The sequence below is a fragment of the Pelodiscus sinensis genome, chromosome 14 (assembly GCF_052426305.1).
Source record: "Pelodiscus sinensis isolate ZL-2025 chromosome 14, ASM5242630v1, whole genome shotgun sequence".
Taxonomy (NCBI): Eukaryota; Metazoa; Chordata; order Testudines; family Trionychidae; genus Pelodiscus; species Pelodiscus sinensis.
In genome coordinates this window covers 2,391,419-2,409,420 of record NC_143065.1, presented here as the reverse complement: position 1 = coordinate 2,409,420, position 18,002 = coordinate 2,391,419, and the positions used below count along the sequence as shown (strand labels likewise).

At 42.8% G+C, this 18,002-nt stretch overlaps 1 protein-coding gene across 7 annotated transcripts in view; it reads left to right on the top strand.

Annotated features, from left to right (window-relative positions):
* Positions 1-18,002, top strand: part of APBA2 (amyloid beta precursor protein binding family A member 2) — a 186,419-nt gene that overhangs the window by 76,832 nt on the left and 91,585 nt on the right. For all 7 annotated transcript variants that reach the window (XM_089781882.1, XM_089781878.1, XM_089781881.1 and 4 more), the window contains exon 3: positions 14,748-15,748. In XM_089781882.1, coding sequence (XP_089638008.1) covers positions 14,786-15,748 — 963 coding nt within the window. In that variant the 5' untranslated portion in view covers positions 14,748-14,785. The remainder of the gene's footprint in view (positions 1-14,747; positions 15,749-18,002) is intronic.

The window sequence follows — 18,002 nt, the reverse complement described above, 5'->3', positions numbered from 1 at the left end:
TGTACATTGATTCAAATATATTTTACTTACACAACAATTAAAAAATGCCTTTTGTCACCCTTTCAATATAAATTGAAGGTTTGTTAGCGAAACATTCCCTCTTTTGTACATGAAGCTGGGAGAAATCTAAATTGTAAATCTTATTAAAATGCTTGTTTTTGTAACCTTTTCAGTATTTTTATCTCACCTCAACTCTATGTTAAATAGATGCATAAGACAGACAAAATTCAAGGAATCTTCTTTTAGTCAGCTGTAAACTGCTGCTCAAAATACTAAATTGATATGGGAAGGAAAATGAATTGTGATTCTCTATCAGGTTCCTGATGACTACCTTACTTTAGGAATTCAGTTTTCTTTTTTCCTTGAAAAATACAAAAATATATCACATTATATTATATGTTAATAATGCCTTGGGCTGATTTTTCTTCCTATCTTGAATTATTATTTTAGCTATAATAATATTTTTTTAGCTACTGCACTTTTCTGAGTGGACTAAGGTACAATTTGCATTAAAACATAGAAACTGCTAACCACTTTTGTGACACAAGGAAGAGAGAAAAGAGAGAATAATTTTATAACAGTAAAATAGGAACAGACGAGCTTCCATGTAAATAAAATCTAGCCAGTAGGTGAATTGGAAGTAGTTGTCTAATGAAACCTCAGCCATTTTCCTGAAGACTAAGAGGAGTGAAATTGTTATTGTATTTGAAAGTGTGCTATGTTTTATTAATGTGTAACTGTCAGACCTTCGGTTACATGCGTGAAATCCTTGATATAGCATTCTGTCTACACAAAAATAAATGTCTGGCTGCTAATGGCTTTTAAAAGCCAAGTGTTCATTGTAAGTGTACTGTAGCGATGTTTTACAGTTACAGGCTTTCTATTGTCTCTGAAAAAGTAATTTTAAAAATGCATATATTTTTCTGAAAGCTGTTAGAACAGTCACTGTTTCATTATTCTGGTTATAGAGACCTCAGAAATAATCATTGTCTTTATATCTCAGTCAGAACTGGATGACTATTAAAGCACTGCAGATACTGAAATACATGTGTTTGTGTTTCTTTAAAGAAATAAGGTTAGTTAGCTAATGGTCTATTGCTATGATCTATCTTTATGTAAGTAAACAGATTGTGTAGTGTAAGGGCTTTGCAGCCTTTTGGACTTAATAGTTTAAAAATAAATAATTTTCTTCAAGAAAAACATACTGGGGGGGAAAAAGCATAAGCATTTACATCATGCTATAATCATCCAACATTGTGTGAAGTTAGAGCCTCTAATATACACTCTTTTGATAGACCCACAGTCTGTCTTAACATGAGGAGAGGAAGGTGAGATGACGATGATGCAAAGGTATGAAAATATCTGTTAGACACATTTTAGTTTAGGTAGGTGGCAACGCTTCTCAGAGGTGCAGAACAATCACCTATAGTCAGTGGGAGCCATGGGGTAGAACTCAGCAGGTTGGAAAATCAGGTCCCAACATGACAAATAATTTTAAACCATAGTGGGCCCAATTCTGCTGTTTGCATCAAAATAAATCTGGTATTACTCACTGAAACCAACAGGGTTCCTCTAGAACAGGGGTGGGTGATAATTGTTAAAAGGGCTTCAGGCAGAAGGAGCAGGGCCAGGAGACTTCTCGTGCTCCCCCATCCACAGACTGATTGGCCTGTGGGTGGGGGAGAGTGTGACTTACTGAGGTAGGAAGAAGTAGTTTTGATCAGGATAGAAGGCGAGAGAGAAGCCTGCTTTTAATAGGGGATTGGAGGGCTAGTTTAACTGCAGGGCTAGCCGCACACAGAGGAAGTTAGCTGATCTAGAAAGGTTCCACAGTGCTGAAGGGAGAAGGGGGGAGGAAAGAGCAATGGGGAAGAAATCTGAGGCTACAGCTACACAGCAGTGTTATTTCGGAGTAACTGACTTTATTCCATAGTGCACGTCTACACTACAAGCCTTTATTTTGCAATAATGTCGACTTCTTTCTCTGACTCTTTCATGAGGAGTAAGGGAAGCTGAAGGAAGAGTGTTCCTCCTTAGACTTCCTGCTGTGTAGACAGAGCCAAAAGTCAAATTAAGCAATTTTGACTTCAGCTATGCAAATGACGTAGCTGATGTTGCGTTGCTTAATTCGACTTTAGACCTGCTGTGTAGACATACCCTGAGACACCCCAGAGAGCTATGTATTATTTCTCTCACTGCTAAATAAATAGTAATAGCATTTTAGAATTGTTTGCATGTGCACACATTCACTGTTATTTGCCTCTGAAGAGTTACACTGTAAACCAGAAGTCTTTCTCTTTTGGTGGGATTTTGGAGAAAGTACAAGAGTAGCTGGGGAAGGGTGGGTTGAGCCAAAAAAACAAAAAAGGGGCAGGGGTTGGAGGGAGGGGAGTTATTGAGCAGAAAAAAAAAGTGGCCTTCCCCTTTAAGGGCTTCCATTTTGAACTTTTGTTCTCCATGGCACACCTCCGACTGCCTCATGGCACACCAGTGTGCCACGGAACACAGTTTGAGAAGCACTGCCGTAGAGAATCAGTGTAGAGGAATCTTTACCCAAGATCCATATACCTCATTTGGGTATTTTCTTGAGTAAGGAATAAAAAGGTATTTCAGGATTAGCCAAATGGGGAGAGATCTTCTGCGTAGGAAGGTACAATTGTCACATGTTGAATTGCACTTCACACCAACTTTCTAAAGCTGTTTCTTGTTGCATTCATTGCTGCCTGTATGAGGCAAGACTTACGCAAAGGAAACCTCCTATAATATCAAACTGCTGCCATTCAGTCTTTGATTTGTGTTACCAGGGAATAACAGTATAAAACTTCATCAGAATCTGAAGTTTTAAACATTTGGGAAAAGGAAATTTCATTCTTTTGAGTGTATTTGATTCTTGTTTCCCATTTTAAAGAACTGACAATATTATCAGAATAATTGAAAATAAAGAAAATATTCCCAATGACTATACAGTTGTTTCCTTGCTCTTCATGGCACTGGGCTAATTCCTACTGACATTGCACAGACATGTTCCCACTAAGCTCAATATGTCTCCTTGGGCAAGTATATCAGTCAGGATTTGGAATATCTTTCCCAATTAAATTCTGCTCTAACCATGCCTTCCTTAAATTTCAACCATTTTTCAACCAGTGTGGCTTTAAAAGCTCTGTTATCACTGGGCAGTATGACCAAGCACTGGCCTGTGTGGTGTGGAGGTAATACACCTCTAGTGGGAGCTTCCAGAGACATCGTGCCTAAATCAGACCTACCTCTGGGAGCACCAGGTAGCTTGGCAGCCTCTCTGCCAATTTAATGGGTGCAGCTTACACCCAGGGGCCAGCTCTTCTGGCCAGGATAGACGGGGACAGTGCTGTGGCCATGGCCTGGCTTTTCCTGATGTTGGCAGCACTGAATTCAGGTAATCTTGAGAACTCCCAAGCAAAATAACTATGAACTTACCTAGGACAGACCCAGTCTGTCCCTTAAGAGTCAGTGCTCTGTCGTGAAAATTTCTAATCTAAAAAGACGAGCTCCCTGTGGTTTACATAACAGAACATTAATTTTGAAGGGGTATGTGCACAGTTGATCCGTTAAAAAACGCAAGGATAATTTTGTTCTGAGTCCGTGCAGAAGGTGACCTTGCTATTGAGATGAAAATATTGCTCAGGAAATTGGAAAAGAGAAACATGGAAAGCCTGTAAATTAGCAGGAGGTGGATGGTTTCCCAGACTTTTCTGGGTTCTCTCTAACTGACAGGGAGAAGCTCTGTGAAGTATTGGACACAATTGTACGATCAATGCTAACGATGTCTCAAAATTTTATCAGCATGTTGAATGATAGTCCGCTCGCCAGAACATAGCATGTTGCAATGTTAAATGATTTTGGTTTATGTTGGAATATGTGTTTTACATAGAGTAACAGTGTAAAAAAAGAGAGTACTCCATTTTCATTGATTGCTAGTGAACCAAAAGTATTTCTGTGAGTGTCCCCTTGAGTGACTTAAAGCAAAGTCTTTCACAGGAAATAACTTAAAATAGTTAAATATCTTCTGTACAATTCTTATCATATTAAAGAAAGAGGTATTTTGTGTGAGGGGAGAAGGTGAGGAATACTGCTTGACTGTTTGGAAGTGAATTCTCTTTGATTAGATCTAGCTATTTCAGCTGTGAAGCAAATCCATAGCATCTCCTTGCCTTAATTTTGGGGATCTATTCCCTTGTGCTATTCTACAGTATCTGTTCAGAGAGTTGTATTTTCACTGGCAGATGGAGAAGCACTCAAAGATGCCAGCTGGCTGACCCTGCTCAGTTGTTTTCCTGTATTTGGCAGGTAGCAGCAGCTTTTCTGGCTGTGTAAGGTGATCTTATTTGTTTCTAGTTCGTGAATTTGTTCCCCTCCATTCTTTCCTTTACTGCAAGACTAAAGTTGCTGCTTTAGGCCTCTGTCCTACAATTAGAACAGTTCATGGTAGCCCCCTGCCATTGGTCCATATAGATAATAAAGTCCCCTTGTGCAGAGCAAGCTGCAGAATTGGGGCCTTTGTGGTAAAGCCTTCTGTTTCTTCCTCCTCCTGCTCTGGGAAGGTGGTTGCCTTGTTGCAGTGTATTATTTGGGGTTCTTGCAAGCAGTTAGACTCTTCCCTGTGACCTGTCTATGGTACTGTGAAACAGGCATATGTTTTGTCCGCTGTTGTACCCAAACATTTTAGTCTGGATCCCACAGTCTGTTTACTTGAGCAATTAATTGTAGGCCTGGGCTGTGTAGAGTTATTATTCCTCATTGGAGAATTGCAGAATTAGACCGCAAGTAATCTTAAGGAATTAGGATACCTAGCTTTAGTTTTGGGCCTGTTATGTATTTATTTCAGCTGTCAGATTCTGTAATTTAAAAGTTGATTATAATTTTAAATGTTTGTTAGATTAAACCAAACATGACAAATATTGATTGTTAAACCAGAAACATGGAGTTCAGAATGCATCTGCATCATCTAATGTGAAAAAGAAACATACATTTCTTAAGCTTTGTTGTGGAAGAACTCTAAATGTTTGTAGGATATCACTTTGAGTAAATGGTAAACATCAACAACAACCACCCAAATCTCTGTTTTGCTGGAGTGTCTCCCCCAAGCAAATGTGGTTTTATAATGCTAAAAACGAGGTATTTTCTGCTGAGGTTGTATACCCCATGAAGTATATTTAGTTATTTCTTTTTAATATAACTTTAGGAATGGGAAGAAGTCCACATAAAAATAAATAACTGGTCTATTTTTTGGTATATTTGGGGATCTGCATTAGGTATGTGACTAGTCAGTATGAGTTAGTCATTTTTAAATTTTGCTGTGTAGGCCGCTTCCTACCATAAGGTTGGAAGACAAGCTACTAAGGTCTGGAATCAAAATTGTGTCTCCTTTATGATAGTATAAAGCACGGACATTAATCACCTGGGCTTCCCCTTTCCTGGCAAATATGATTAAAAATAAACCAGATTAAAAGGAATATCATTTCTATGACTCAACCTTTTCTTTAATTAAACTTCTTTCTTTGTTAGAGGTCTGTTAGGCAGTGCTGGCTACCGGCTGCAGCAAAATTTTAGGAGTCATGTTCTCAGCTTTTTAGTTTCTGCTTTTTAGTCAAAGACTGTATGTCTTTGGATAATACTATATGGATAATAGTATACTATATGGATAATACTATATGGATAATAGTAACTGTATGTCTTTGGATAATAGTAATAGAGATGTAGCCATGTTAGTCTGATCTTGCTGAAACAAAAGACAGGACTATACAGCACTTTAAAGACTAACAAGATGGTTTATTAGGTGATGAGCTTTCGTGGGCCAGACCCACTTCCTCAGATGGGCCTTAACAAAGATGCTAATTACCTTACCCATTACAAAGATACTTCCCCAATTATCACCCCTAGTATCATTATCTCATAGGGTATGTCTACACTACCCTCCTAGTTCAAACTCGTGGAGGTGTACTGGTAGTTCGGAATAGGAACCTAGTCCGAACTACCTAGTTCGAGCCCCGTGTAGCCGCGCTACACAGGGTTCGAAGCAGCAGGGATTTAAAAATGGCGGCTCCCCGCTTATGCAAATGAAGCCCGGGAAATTCAAATCCCGGGCTTCATTTGCAAGTGCGGTATGCCTACATTACCCCGCTAGTTCGAACTAGCGGGGTAGTGTAGACATACCCATAGATACTAGCCCTCCTCCTTATCCCCTTCTGTTCTAAATCTGATTTGTCAGTTTTATAATGTGTTCACTTTTTTTCATTGTATTCCTTTGGTATATATGGTCATGCCAATTCTCTTCCAGAATTTGATCTGAGGAAGTAGGTCTGACACACGAAAGCTCATCATCTAATAAACCATCTTGTTAGTCTTTAAAGTGCTTCATAGTTCTTTCTTTTGTCTTTCGATAAGTTATTTAAACTCTCTGCCTCACCTTACTGGTCTATAAAATGGATCATTATTATGCAGTCACTAACATAGCTCACAGAAGTGGTGTTAGGCTTATTCAATATTTGAAAACAGTTCCAGATCTGAAATAAAAGAGGCTGTTAATAGCCAACGTAGTACAGGGTTGCACCTCCCAAAACTGGAATTCTTTAGTCCAGCAACATCCGTGGTCTGGTTCCTGGATCAGAGAACCCCGGTAGCCTAATGGCAGGAGGGCAATCCAAGAGGAGCTGAGCTGAAACAGTGGGATGGGGCATGAGCTGGGGCTGGCGACAGCCCTCAGCAGTGGGGCTGGAGCTGGTAGTAGCCCCCAGCAGCCTCCAACAGCCTGCAGCACTGGGGCCAGGTCATGGTGACCCCTGGCTGGAGCTGGAGCCCCCGGATAGCCTGCAGAAGCATGGCCAGAGTCTGTGGGCTTCCATGGGGCAGGACCCCACGCCCTCCGCAGCCCACAACACTGGGACTTGGGCCAGGGCTGGCAGCCCCCCAGCAGCCCACATCCAGAGCTAGAGCCAGAGCCAGCCTCTGGCAGCCTGCGGCAGCAAGGGGCCAGAGCCCGTGCCAGCCTGCAGCAGTGCAGGCTGCTGGAGCAGAGCAGGCAGTCTGGCCAGGGCAGGGCCAACAGGGCAAACCCAGCAGGCCGCCCGGCAGGGGCTGAAGGTAGTCCACCCCCCCCCCTTTTTTAAAGGAAAGCTGTTTCTAACCCCAGCTGTGTCAGAAAATATATTCTGAATGTTCCCTTAAGGTTGTTAAAATCTGAAGGAAAAGGAAAAAACAACCCACCATTCACGTGATTTTTGTGTGTGCATAATTTAGGTTGGCAACACTGCATCGTTTTGGGAAATGGATTGCCAGCAAAATGTTTATGGACCAAAATTCTTTGCAGCATTCGGTATCTGCTGTGTGCAGTGGAATGAGCCAGGGAAACAGCTTGTGGCTTTCCGGTTCTGGGGCTGTTCGAACACTAGTCCTAGCACAGTTTAGAGCAGCCTTGGGGCTGCCTGCCAGCTGAGTATATCTGGAGTGCAACAGCACTCCTGCAGAGCTGCGGCTGCCACGGATGCTGGTATGTGGGAAATGGCCGTCCTGTACCATTAGAGCAGTGCGAACGGGCCAAATCGGACAAAAAAAAATCGAGTTCAATATTTTTTCCCCTGTGTTTGACAGAAGGGATCTACCCCTAAACATTGAATACTAGGATGAAATGTAGTTGAAAGTGAAACTTTTTTGGCCTTATCTACATTTTGTTTTAAATCCTCCTTCAAATTTTAGATCAAAACCAGGTATCAATAAATACAAAGCAAAGTTTATTCTGACTAGGTAAAGTTGAAAAATTTACTCAGTGGTGAATTGACATTTTCACAGTTTGATTGTTTCTGCATGGTGTGCAGTAGTTCTAGCTGTTTCTACCTCTGGATTGATAACTCTGATTTCAACACAGATAAGAAAACATAAATTTCAAAGTAAGAGAAACTATTCATTTGATATATAGAACTGTGACATTTTGTTTAAGAATACAGAAATAATGTGAGAAAATGTTTGAATTGAATACTGTGGGATTTATGTTAAAACTGCCTCAATCCCTTTGAGTTTTAGAGATCTGAGTGCCCTAATAAAACATGCTTGGAATCTAGACTTGGTGAAGATTCAGCACTGCATAGATGAAATATCACTGTGGAAACGTGAAAAGCTTCTTAACATGTTCATTCTCTTTGGAGGCAGCGGGGGATGTAAGAAATACCTTGTTTCAATAGGTCCTTTTGACCAGTTAATGATGGTGTAGATTGGTTTGTTTATGACAATCTCATCTACTTTATGACCAGATGGATTACACCTGTGATGTGAAAAAATTATTGGAAGAGGAAACAGAGGAATTGCTGTAAGATATTAAAAGACCCTTTAGTAATAAAAGAAGGAAAAATTATATGTATCAACTGAGAAAAGGTAAATTAAAAGAACTTCAGAGGGCATTATCTATGATAGTTACTTGCAGCATAATTTTAATTAGTGTATTGCCCATTAGAAGATGTGACCATCTTTTCCTCTTTAATCAAGTTTATTGTATAAATCAGTATTATAGCTAAACTAATGTTATAGTTGCTTAATCTAATTGTAACATTCAGTAGTAATTTAAGTATTACAAAGATTGGTATTTGGTCGTTTTTCTGATCAAAAGTGTTTTGAAGCTGCGTTAACCTTCTGTGTTCTTTTTACCAGGATGAGCAAGTTCACTTCTTATACCAGCATCTGTGTCATTTACAGTATTCCAGTCTTTCATTTCAGTAATTAGAATTATGTTTATAAAATATTTTCCCCCTTACATCTTCTAGTAAAGAGATATATGATATAGGCAGCATGGGAAGGCAGCTAGCTAGTGGCCAGGAAGCCGAGCTGAAAGTTAAACATGGTTCTCTTCTCAGATCTGGAACTGACCTGGCCTTGATTGTATTTCCTCTCCCACCATTTGTCTGTCTAGCCCTGTAAACTCTTTCAGGCTGGGACTGTCTTTCAGCTTGCCACTTTGAGTTCAGAGTAGGAATGTTAAGGACTAGTTGACTATCCGATAAGCAAGTGCTTATTGGATAGTCAGTCAACTAGTGAAATCTTCCCCCCTCCCCTACTGCAGCAAAGGATAGGAAAGAGGGGGTATTCAAAGTAGCAGTGCCGCACAGTTGAGCCCGGGATCAGCTGTGCAGTGCTGCCCCTTTGAAATGCCTCCTAAGCATTTGAAAGGAACAGCATCACAAAGCTGATCCCGGGATCAGCTGTGCGGCATGGCTGCGTGTGGAGCCCACGGTCAGCTGGGGACTGCCCAACTGATCCTGAGCTCCAGCGTGGCATTTCCGCAGAACCCGGGATCAGCTGGGGAGTTCCCAGCTGACCCTGAGTTCTGGGGAAATGCCGCGTCGAACCCACGGTCAGCTGGGGAGTCCCCAGTTGACTCCGGCTCCGTGTGGCATTTCAAAGCGGCAGTGCAACATGGAGCCTGGGGTTAGCAGGGGACACTCGCTTGCCCCCCGCTGGTCTCAGGCTCCATGCTGCGCTGTTGCTTTGAAATGCACAAGTCCCCCACTGGGGACTCTTGTACATTTCAAAGTTGGCACGCCGTGTGCAGCCCGGAAGCAGTGGGACTTCCCACTGGTCCCGGGCTGCATGCGGAGGTCTGCATTCCTCCCAACCAGGGCTCTTGTACATTTCAAAGGAGGAATGCGGAAGTGCCTATTGACTGGTTGAGTAGTCAATGGAAATTCCATCCACTACTCGACTAGTCAATTAACAGTTACTTAACATCCTTAGTTCACAGGTGTGTTGGTAACTTAATGCATGTTACAATTCATATGAATTTTCACTATCTGAGTTGCTTTCAGTTTTGCCAAGGCAAAATGAACCTCAAAAACTAAGTGAATCATAGTGACTTTCAACCAGCTTTCAACCAAATCCTGACAAAAGTCAGTGAATTGACCTGGGTAATGCAGTACAGGTTGTACCTCCCTGGTCCGGCACCCTAGTCAGGACTATGGATGTAATAATGTAGTAGATTAACCAATTACCAGTAAGCAAAAGCTTATCAGTTAATGATATAGACTATACACATTTCCTCCCCTCCTCCCCCACCAGTAAATTTTTTAGCAGGCTGGCCAGCAGCCTGGCTCAGTCCTGGCTTGTGATGGGTCTGGGACCTACTGCTACTGCAGTTCTGCATTTAAAGTGCGTTAGGAGCCAGGTGGGCATGCAGCCCAGCTCAGTTCTGGATCGTGCTGGGTGCAGGAGCTCAGACCCCTCTACCCCGGACAGGGGCTGCTCTACAGGGCAACAGGCAGCCAGTCCACAAAGGAAGCTGGTTTTTAAACTGGCTCCCCTCATGGACCAGCTTCTGCCTGGCACCCTGCACTGCTGCCTCTGATACAGAGGCAGCAGTGTGGAATGGCAGGAGGCTTCTTGGGAGTGTGGCTGGAGCTCAGTAGCTGTTGTCCCCAACCCAGGGACTATAGAATAGTTGAGTAACTGATAAGAATTCATGAAGTTAATTGACTATTCAGTTAACCGATATTTAACATCCCTAGTCGGAACCTGACCGGTCCTGAATCAGGGAATCTGCTGGACCAGGGAAGTTAATCCCAGTCCCTATGCTGCTGCCGACTGCAGGGCCTGCTATAGTGGAAGCAGAGGGACTGGCATTGATGAAGCAGGGACTGGAGGGGAGACACTCAGGGGAAGAGGCAGGGGCCCAGAGACCAGCCATGTGGGTCTTCGCAGACATCCTGCCTCTTCCTCTGAATGTCTCCATATCTCTGCTCCTCCCACTGTCTCCCTGAACTTGAGCTATTTGTGGCATTCTGGAAGCTCTGGCAGGGTGGGTAGGGGAGTTGCTGAACTTCGGGCCCAGCTTTTCACTGTGAGTGCTCCAGCCCGGAAATACTATGGAGGTGCTGGACCACAGATGTTGCTGGACAACAGAAGTCTGGACTATTGAGGTCCAACCTCTATTTTAAATGAAAATGACTCTCCCTGAAACTATTTGTGACATAAAGAGTTCCCTCAAAATTTAGCCCAAATTCACTGCAAACTTGGGTTATGTTGTCTTTCAAAGGGCTATGAGCCAAGCAAATGAAAATTTCACTACAAAAATTCTCAACAAGACAACTAGAGAATACAGTTACAGAGCCAGATGGCATTTGTTGGAAGCCCATCCCGTTTTTTTTTTTTTAAAGTGAGTGTCTTTAAAGCTCTGCATGGATACAAAATATGTATCCATGGATATCCATGGAACTGCAGGGATCAAAGCAGCAGCATGTTGGGCTGTTGCTTAGGGATGTAAAATTTCAATTATTTGTCTAAGTGAATAGGCGATGCGATTTGCATTGATTATTTGATTCGTCGATAGGGTGCTTCACACTACAAAGGTGAAAGCGCGGGGGGGGGGGGGAACACGGGGCCAGCAGTGTACTCAAGCATTCTCTATTGGCCCCATGCTCCCCGCGGCGTTTCAAAGCGGGGAGTCCCCAGCTGGCCCGGGCTGCATGCGGTACGGCTGCTTTAAAATGCTGTGGGGAGCCTGAGCCATCTGGTGATTCCCAGTTGGCTTTGGGCTGCACGTGGCATTTCAAAGCGGCAGCACTGCATGGAACCCGGAACCTGGCCCCAGGCTCCATGCAGTGCTGCTGCTTTGAAGCACCCCCTTTTCTCCTCCCACCCCTTGCTGCCTCTTTCTGATAGAGGCAGCAAGGGTGGGGGGGGAGGAAGGTGAAGCGACTAGTCATTCACATTCCTGCTGTTTCTTGCCAGGCAGATCCTCTGGCATGTCTGTACTGTCCTTATCATGCTTACTGGGGCAGACACCGTGTTCACCAGCAGCTGTCCCTGGTTGAACTAGTGGGTGCAAGCAGTAACGTCCCTTCCACGCAATGGTTGGTGTCTCCTTTCGCTGCTGTGGTTCCTGGTAGATTCCTGCAGCTCCATGGATATATGTTGAATCTATGCAGGGATCTACACGTGAGATTTTTCTTGGACTTTAAAGATAATTTTTGTTAGCTTCTAGCATTTGCTAAACAACAAATACCTGACTGGTGGGCAGCATGCAGAGAATGATCAGAAAACTGAAAAAAGTTAAAGTAAACCTAGTGAATATGTATATTGTATTTAATATTCAAAAAGCTTAAACTTTATTTGGCACAGGTAAAAAGCAAAATATCCTAGCAAAATATTCTTTCAATATTAGTTGAAGTCTTACAAATAAAATGGCTGGCATTAAAATATTTACAACTAATTAATGTAATTTATTGAATTTCTTTAGTGCCTAGATCAGGGTTAGTCAGTTATTTTTGTCAAGATCCAGGATTCTTGGTTAAGGTTCAATCTCCCAGAAAAAATATTTATTATTGTTACTGTTATTGTTAAAAATTAAGTAAATAAGATGTTGAGGTCCATTCAGAAGCGTCTGACAGTCTTGGTTTTGGTCCACAGTCTGCTTGTTGCCTACCCCTGCCTATGTGCTCTAACAAAGACCAGGTCTCCATTGTGCTAGGTGCTGTGCAAATGTATCATAAGACGATCTTTCTTGTGTACTTAGAGAGTAGAGCTCTTCAGAGCAGAGAAAAAGGGCGGGAGGGCAAATTGAGACACACCTATGTGAAGTGACTTAAGCCAACAGCTCAGTGCAGTAGCACTTGGTCACCTGCTTCTCAGGCCAGTCTGGCCAGGGCAGTGACAGCAGGGCCAGCAACCCAGCAGGCAGCCCAGCAGGGCCTGGAGGTAGTCCCTCCTCCCTCCCTGCCCCCTCGCCCCGGAGTTGGCAGAGTTGGCGGCTGGGGACCCTGGCAAGGAACCTTCTCTAGACTGCACTGCTTTTCTGGGATACTGAAGGTATCCGGGATACTGAAGGAAAAGCAACACCACGTCCAAAGAACGCATCCGCTTTTCTGAAAAAAATTCTAAAAAGCAGACGCACTCTTTCATCATCCCTGTAAACCTACAAAGAAGAAGGGTTGTATCAAAAGAGCACTTTTTCTCTGAAATTTGACACCATGTAGACGTGCCAAATTTCAGAAAAGCCTCTTTCTGAAAATTGCACTTCTTTTTCCGATTTAACTTTGCAGTTGTTGGTTGCGTAATATTAATATTTAAAAATACAAATGAATATATGAATATAGCTTATAAATCTTCTAAACCTGTGTGCCCATTTTGCAAATACAATAGAATTCCATAAATACATGTCAGTTTTTTACATTATTTCTGGGGGAATTATGTGTAAAAAAACATTATGTCCACAATATTTTAAAATTCTGTACAATTTTGCATATTTTTATCAAAATAACACAATATAATCAAGCTAGCTTCAATTATTTTGGTAATTTATTTTAAAATACCTTTTAGTGTATATAACAATAAAGACAACAAAGAAGATTGAGGAAATGTTTTCTGACAACTAGATTCTCTACTAAGCATATTAATGCAGACGTTGGAATAATAATTCATTTAAACTACGATACAGAAATGTCTTTCCTGCATCCCTCAGAAGCAGCACAAAGGCTTGGGTTAGTCAGGCTCACAGAGGGCCTAAGGTAGAGGGACAGAACCTGGTGAGGAAACCTGGGGGGTTGTTGGGTGTGGCTTGGAAAAGTATGGAACAGGTATTTGATGATTGATTGCAGGGGAGAACTGTTAGGGAGTCAGGGAGCCTTCCCCACACAGACCCCTAACCTTTCCCATTCATTTAGGCACATCTCTGTTTTCTGCAGCCCCTTTCCTCCTGTCTCCATGTGGCCTGGCAGCCCCACTCTCATTCAGCACCTGGTTCACTTTTGTCACCCCACTAGCTCCTGTGCCTGCCCCCACTCTGTCCCTCCTGCTAACCCTTCTGAACCCCAGTTTGTATTAAGCCCCCAGCAGGCCTGATATGTCCCACTCTGTGCAACCCATCCACCTCATGTATTCTGTGCATCCTCCTTCTCTAGCCCTGCTGTGAGGAAGGCAGCCTCTGACTCCGCCCTGCCCTCGCTTTTGTGGCAGCTGCCCTGTCTTCTGATGCCACAGCAGCCTCTAGGGGACAAAAGTTATAATTGCAGCATCTCGTCCGCAAGAATGTACGTTCTGCAGGGATATGAGTTCTGCACGTGTGCAGTGATACAAAGTTCCCATGGGAGTACAGGTTGTCCTCACTATAAGTCCAAGATACATTCCAAAAAACTTGGACTTATAGCAAAACAATTTAAAGTGGGGAATTTTTTTCCTGTGGCTGACTTCCATTTGCACAAATTGGTTTTTTTTTTTTTTTTGCACAACTTCAGAGTGGGGAATGGGAGGACTTATAACACATCAGTTTCTACAAGCGTCAATGACGTTAGTGTGGAACAGATGTATACCGGGACAACTTCTAGTGGGGATGCCCTGTACAACATATAGATCCTCTCATAGGAAAGGAAAAAAAAGCAAAAGATATTGGACAGAAGAGTCTCATACAGAATTGTAGATGGAAGATGTTACCTTCTTTTGAGTTTCATGACTTCTGTAACTATTTCCATTAGTGAGTTCTCTCTTATTTTATGTTGTCACCGTTTATGTATATATGACTAGGCCAGATTCAGATTCCTGGTACACTTGCATTCATCCACCATAACCCCGTTGACTTATCTTTTCACTTTTTACTACATGGAATGTAGTTTTGATTGTATAGTTTAGGCGAGTTTTTTTTAAAGTAGTTTTTTTATACCAAATTGAACGTACCAGTTTCATTGTTTCCCGTTAGCTTTATTATGATCCTTTTTCTGAATGTGTTTTTTCTCTTCCTACAGTAATTGCTTAGAAATGATTGTCACCTAAGAAATCGGCTATGGCAAACAGGAAACGTCAAAGCACTACAACCAGCATGCTGGATCACAGGGTGATCGCTTGCCCTACTTCATCTCACATCAGAGAGCCTGAAAGTGAAGAAAATGACCTGCCAAGTGAAGAATACATAGCAAAGGAGGCAGAGCTAACAACTGTCAGAGGAGGTAGCCCTACTGCTGTGGAACAGGAGTGCAATGACAACAGTGGAGATGGCGACTCCAGCTCTGATTATGTGAATAATACCTCTGAAGAGGAGGACTATGATGAAGGCCTGCCAGAGGAAGAGGAAGGGATCACGTACTATATTAGGTACTGTCCAGAGGATGACAGTTACCTGGAAGGAATGGACTGCAATGGGGAAGAGTATGTTCCTCATGAAGAACACCAAGTTGAAACTGATGAGTGTCAAGAAGCTGTGGAAGAGGAATGGTCAGAAGCTAACATCCAGCACCATGATGAAAGTGAAGCGACAGAAGGGCAAGACTACCATGATAACTGTGTTCAGATTCTGGAAGATGAAGTATCTTCTCTGGAGATTCAAGACCAAGAAGAAAACGTACAATACTGTCAAAATGAAGAAAGCTATCCAGACTATTATCTACCAGAAGCTAATGGAAACAGTCATGGGATATCCCCCTATCATTTGAGGAAAGAAGATGCTGAGTTGGAAGAGCAGGAAGAAGACATTGATCAGATTGTAGCTGAGATTAAAATGAGCATGAGTATGAGCAGCATTAACAGCACAACAGAAATGAGCCCTGAGTATGCCGGGACTGAAAATGTGCAAAATGACTATAAAGAGACTTGTACAAAAGGTGATGCTGATCATAGTACCAACAGACATGAAGGGAGGCCAAAATCATTGAATATTCCACCTGTTTCAAAGCATGCTGGAGATATGCCTAGAGGCTTTAAAACAAAGTCAAGAACTCCTGAAGACAGACAGAAATGGCCACAAGAACAGGTATGAGGCTCTCTTATGTAATTAGACAACTATTAATCCTGTAGATAGTAACTTCTTGGAGGCATTATGCAAATGGTTGTCACTAAATTCTGTCTAAACAATAGATGAGCGCACGTGTATAGCAATATTTACTCTGCATTGTCATCTTAGCTTTATATCTACACTATTCAATGAATTGAATGTCTTAGAAAATTGGGCTAGGTAAGGTCCAGGCGGCTAAATTAGCAATATTGGAAAACTGGGATTTTATACATTAACCAGACATTCTGGAGATAAAAATTGGCATGTCTTTGGTAATTAAAACACTTCAAGCAAAATAGTCTGGCAGTGGTGTAGATGCATCAAGTTTTTTCAGTGATTTTTTTTTTAATGTCATGTTGATTGTCATGCAGCAATGTGGGCAGAACTGAGGGCCACCAGTGTAATTGTCAAAGAAATTAGTTTTGGTGAAGGGCTGGTTAGTATACTAGAGGTTGATTTTCTGTCTTTATTTTCTTGTCCATAGTCTGAATGTGGGTTAAGGGAGGGTGAATTGTAGGTTGTGTCATAAGCAACCACACTAGCTAGGTGGTGGTACTATAGTCTTATTCTTGGCTAACGGGCCTCCCTGCACCAGGGTCACGTAACAATTTTCGTTTTGTGGAGGAGGACTAAAATAGTGTACAAATTGATTTTTAATGGCAAATGTACTGAAGCCTTCTGACTGGATTTCCCTGTCCTATGTTTATTATTAATCAAAAACAAGTTACAGTTTTGTCTGGATGGGGAAATCCTTGTTCTGGAGTAAAGAGTCTCAACATTAGCGGACTATGCTAAAAAACAAATGCACAAATATGTTTACTGTCTGCTAGGAATGTGAATGGGTAACTGATGAACTGGTTACCTGGTAAGCATTGTCCATAATGGGTGATGCTCACCAGGTAATGCTTAATCATTACCTGGGAGCAGCCATCCACCTGCAGCAGGCCATGAGCAGAAGGCTGCTCGAACCCAATGGTGCTGCTGGCTCCCAGCCCACAAGGGCTGGGAATCAGCAGCCTCGTGCAGATGGAAGGGAACCAAAAAGGGGATGTAGGGCTACCGGCTCCCAACCCACACAGCCTCATGAGCCGGGGGTCAGCAGGCTCACGCTTGGCAGAACTGGGGTGGGGTTGTAGGGCTGCCAGCTTCCAGCCCTCCAGCCGCCCTTTCCCTGCCACTTACACCTCCCCTACTGTGCAAGGTTGCCAACTCCCAATCTGTGCGAGGGTTGCTCCAGCCTGGCCATGGCAGCCCCCTATGTCCCTGCCGGCAGGAATGCCCACCCCCCATTTAATGTTTACATCCCCACAGTCTACTAACATTTGAGTATAACTGTTGCGACCTTGCTCATTACTAGAGTCATTGACATATTTTAAAACGGTAAGACGTTGGAAATAAGACTCTTCCATTCTTATCTTTTGGATTTACAAAATTTTATTTTCAGTATTCCCAACTGACCCCGTGATGTCGGCGGCATTTCCCCAGAACCCGGGATCATCTGGGGAGTTCCCAGCTGACCGTGGGCTCCAAGTGGCATGCAGCATAAAATGGAGCCCAGGGCCTGTGGGGAACTGTGAGTCCCCTGCTGACTCCAGGCTCCATGGCTTCGAAATGCACAAGAGCCCTCGCTGGGGACTTTAGTGCATTTCAGAGCAGGCACCCACATGCAGCCTGGAGTCAGCGGGACTTCCCGCTGGCCCTGGGCTCTACGCGGAGTTCCACGTTCCTCCTTTGAAATGTACAAGATCCCCAACAGGGCTCTTGTACATTTCAAAGGAGGAATGCAGAAGTGCCTATCGACTAGTCAATGGAAGTTCCATCGACTAGCCAACTAACCGCATTTTAACATCCTTAGAATAAATCATCCTTGCTAGGGCTTTGTCAATCTTGTTCTTAAAAACTCTAAGGATAGAGATTCTCCTACCTCCCTCCCTCCCTCAAACTTGAGACCATTTGCTCCTTGTTCTATCATCTGCCACCAATGAAAATAACCTGGCTCTATCCTCTTCAGAACTTTATTTTTCCACATCCTTTCTGTAGTGGAGTCCCCAAAATGAACATAATGCTCCAGATTTGACCTCTTCAGTACCGAATAAAGGGGAATAATCACTTCCTTAGATCTGCTGGCAATGCTCTTGATAATGCAGCTCAATATGCCATTAGCCTTTTTGGCTACAGTGGTACACTTGACTCATATCCAGCTTCTCATCTATTGTAATCCCAAGGTACTGGG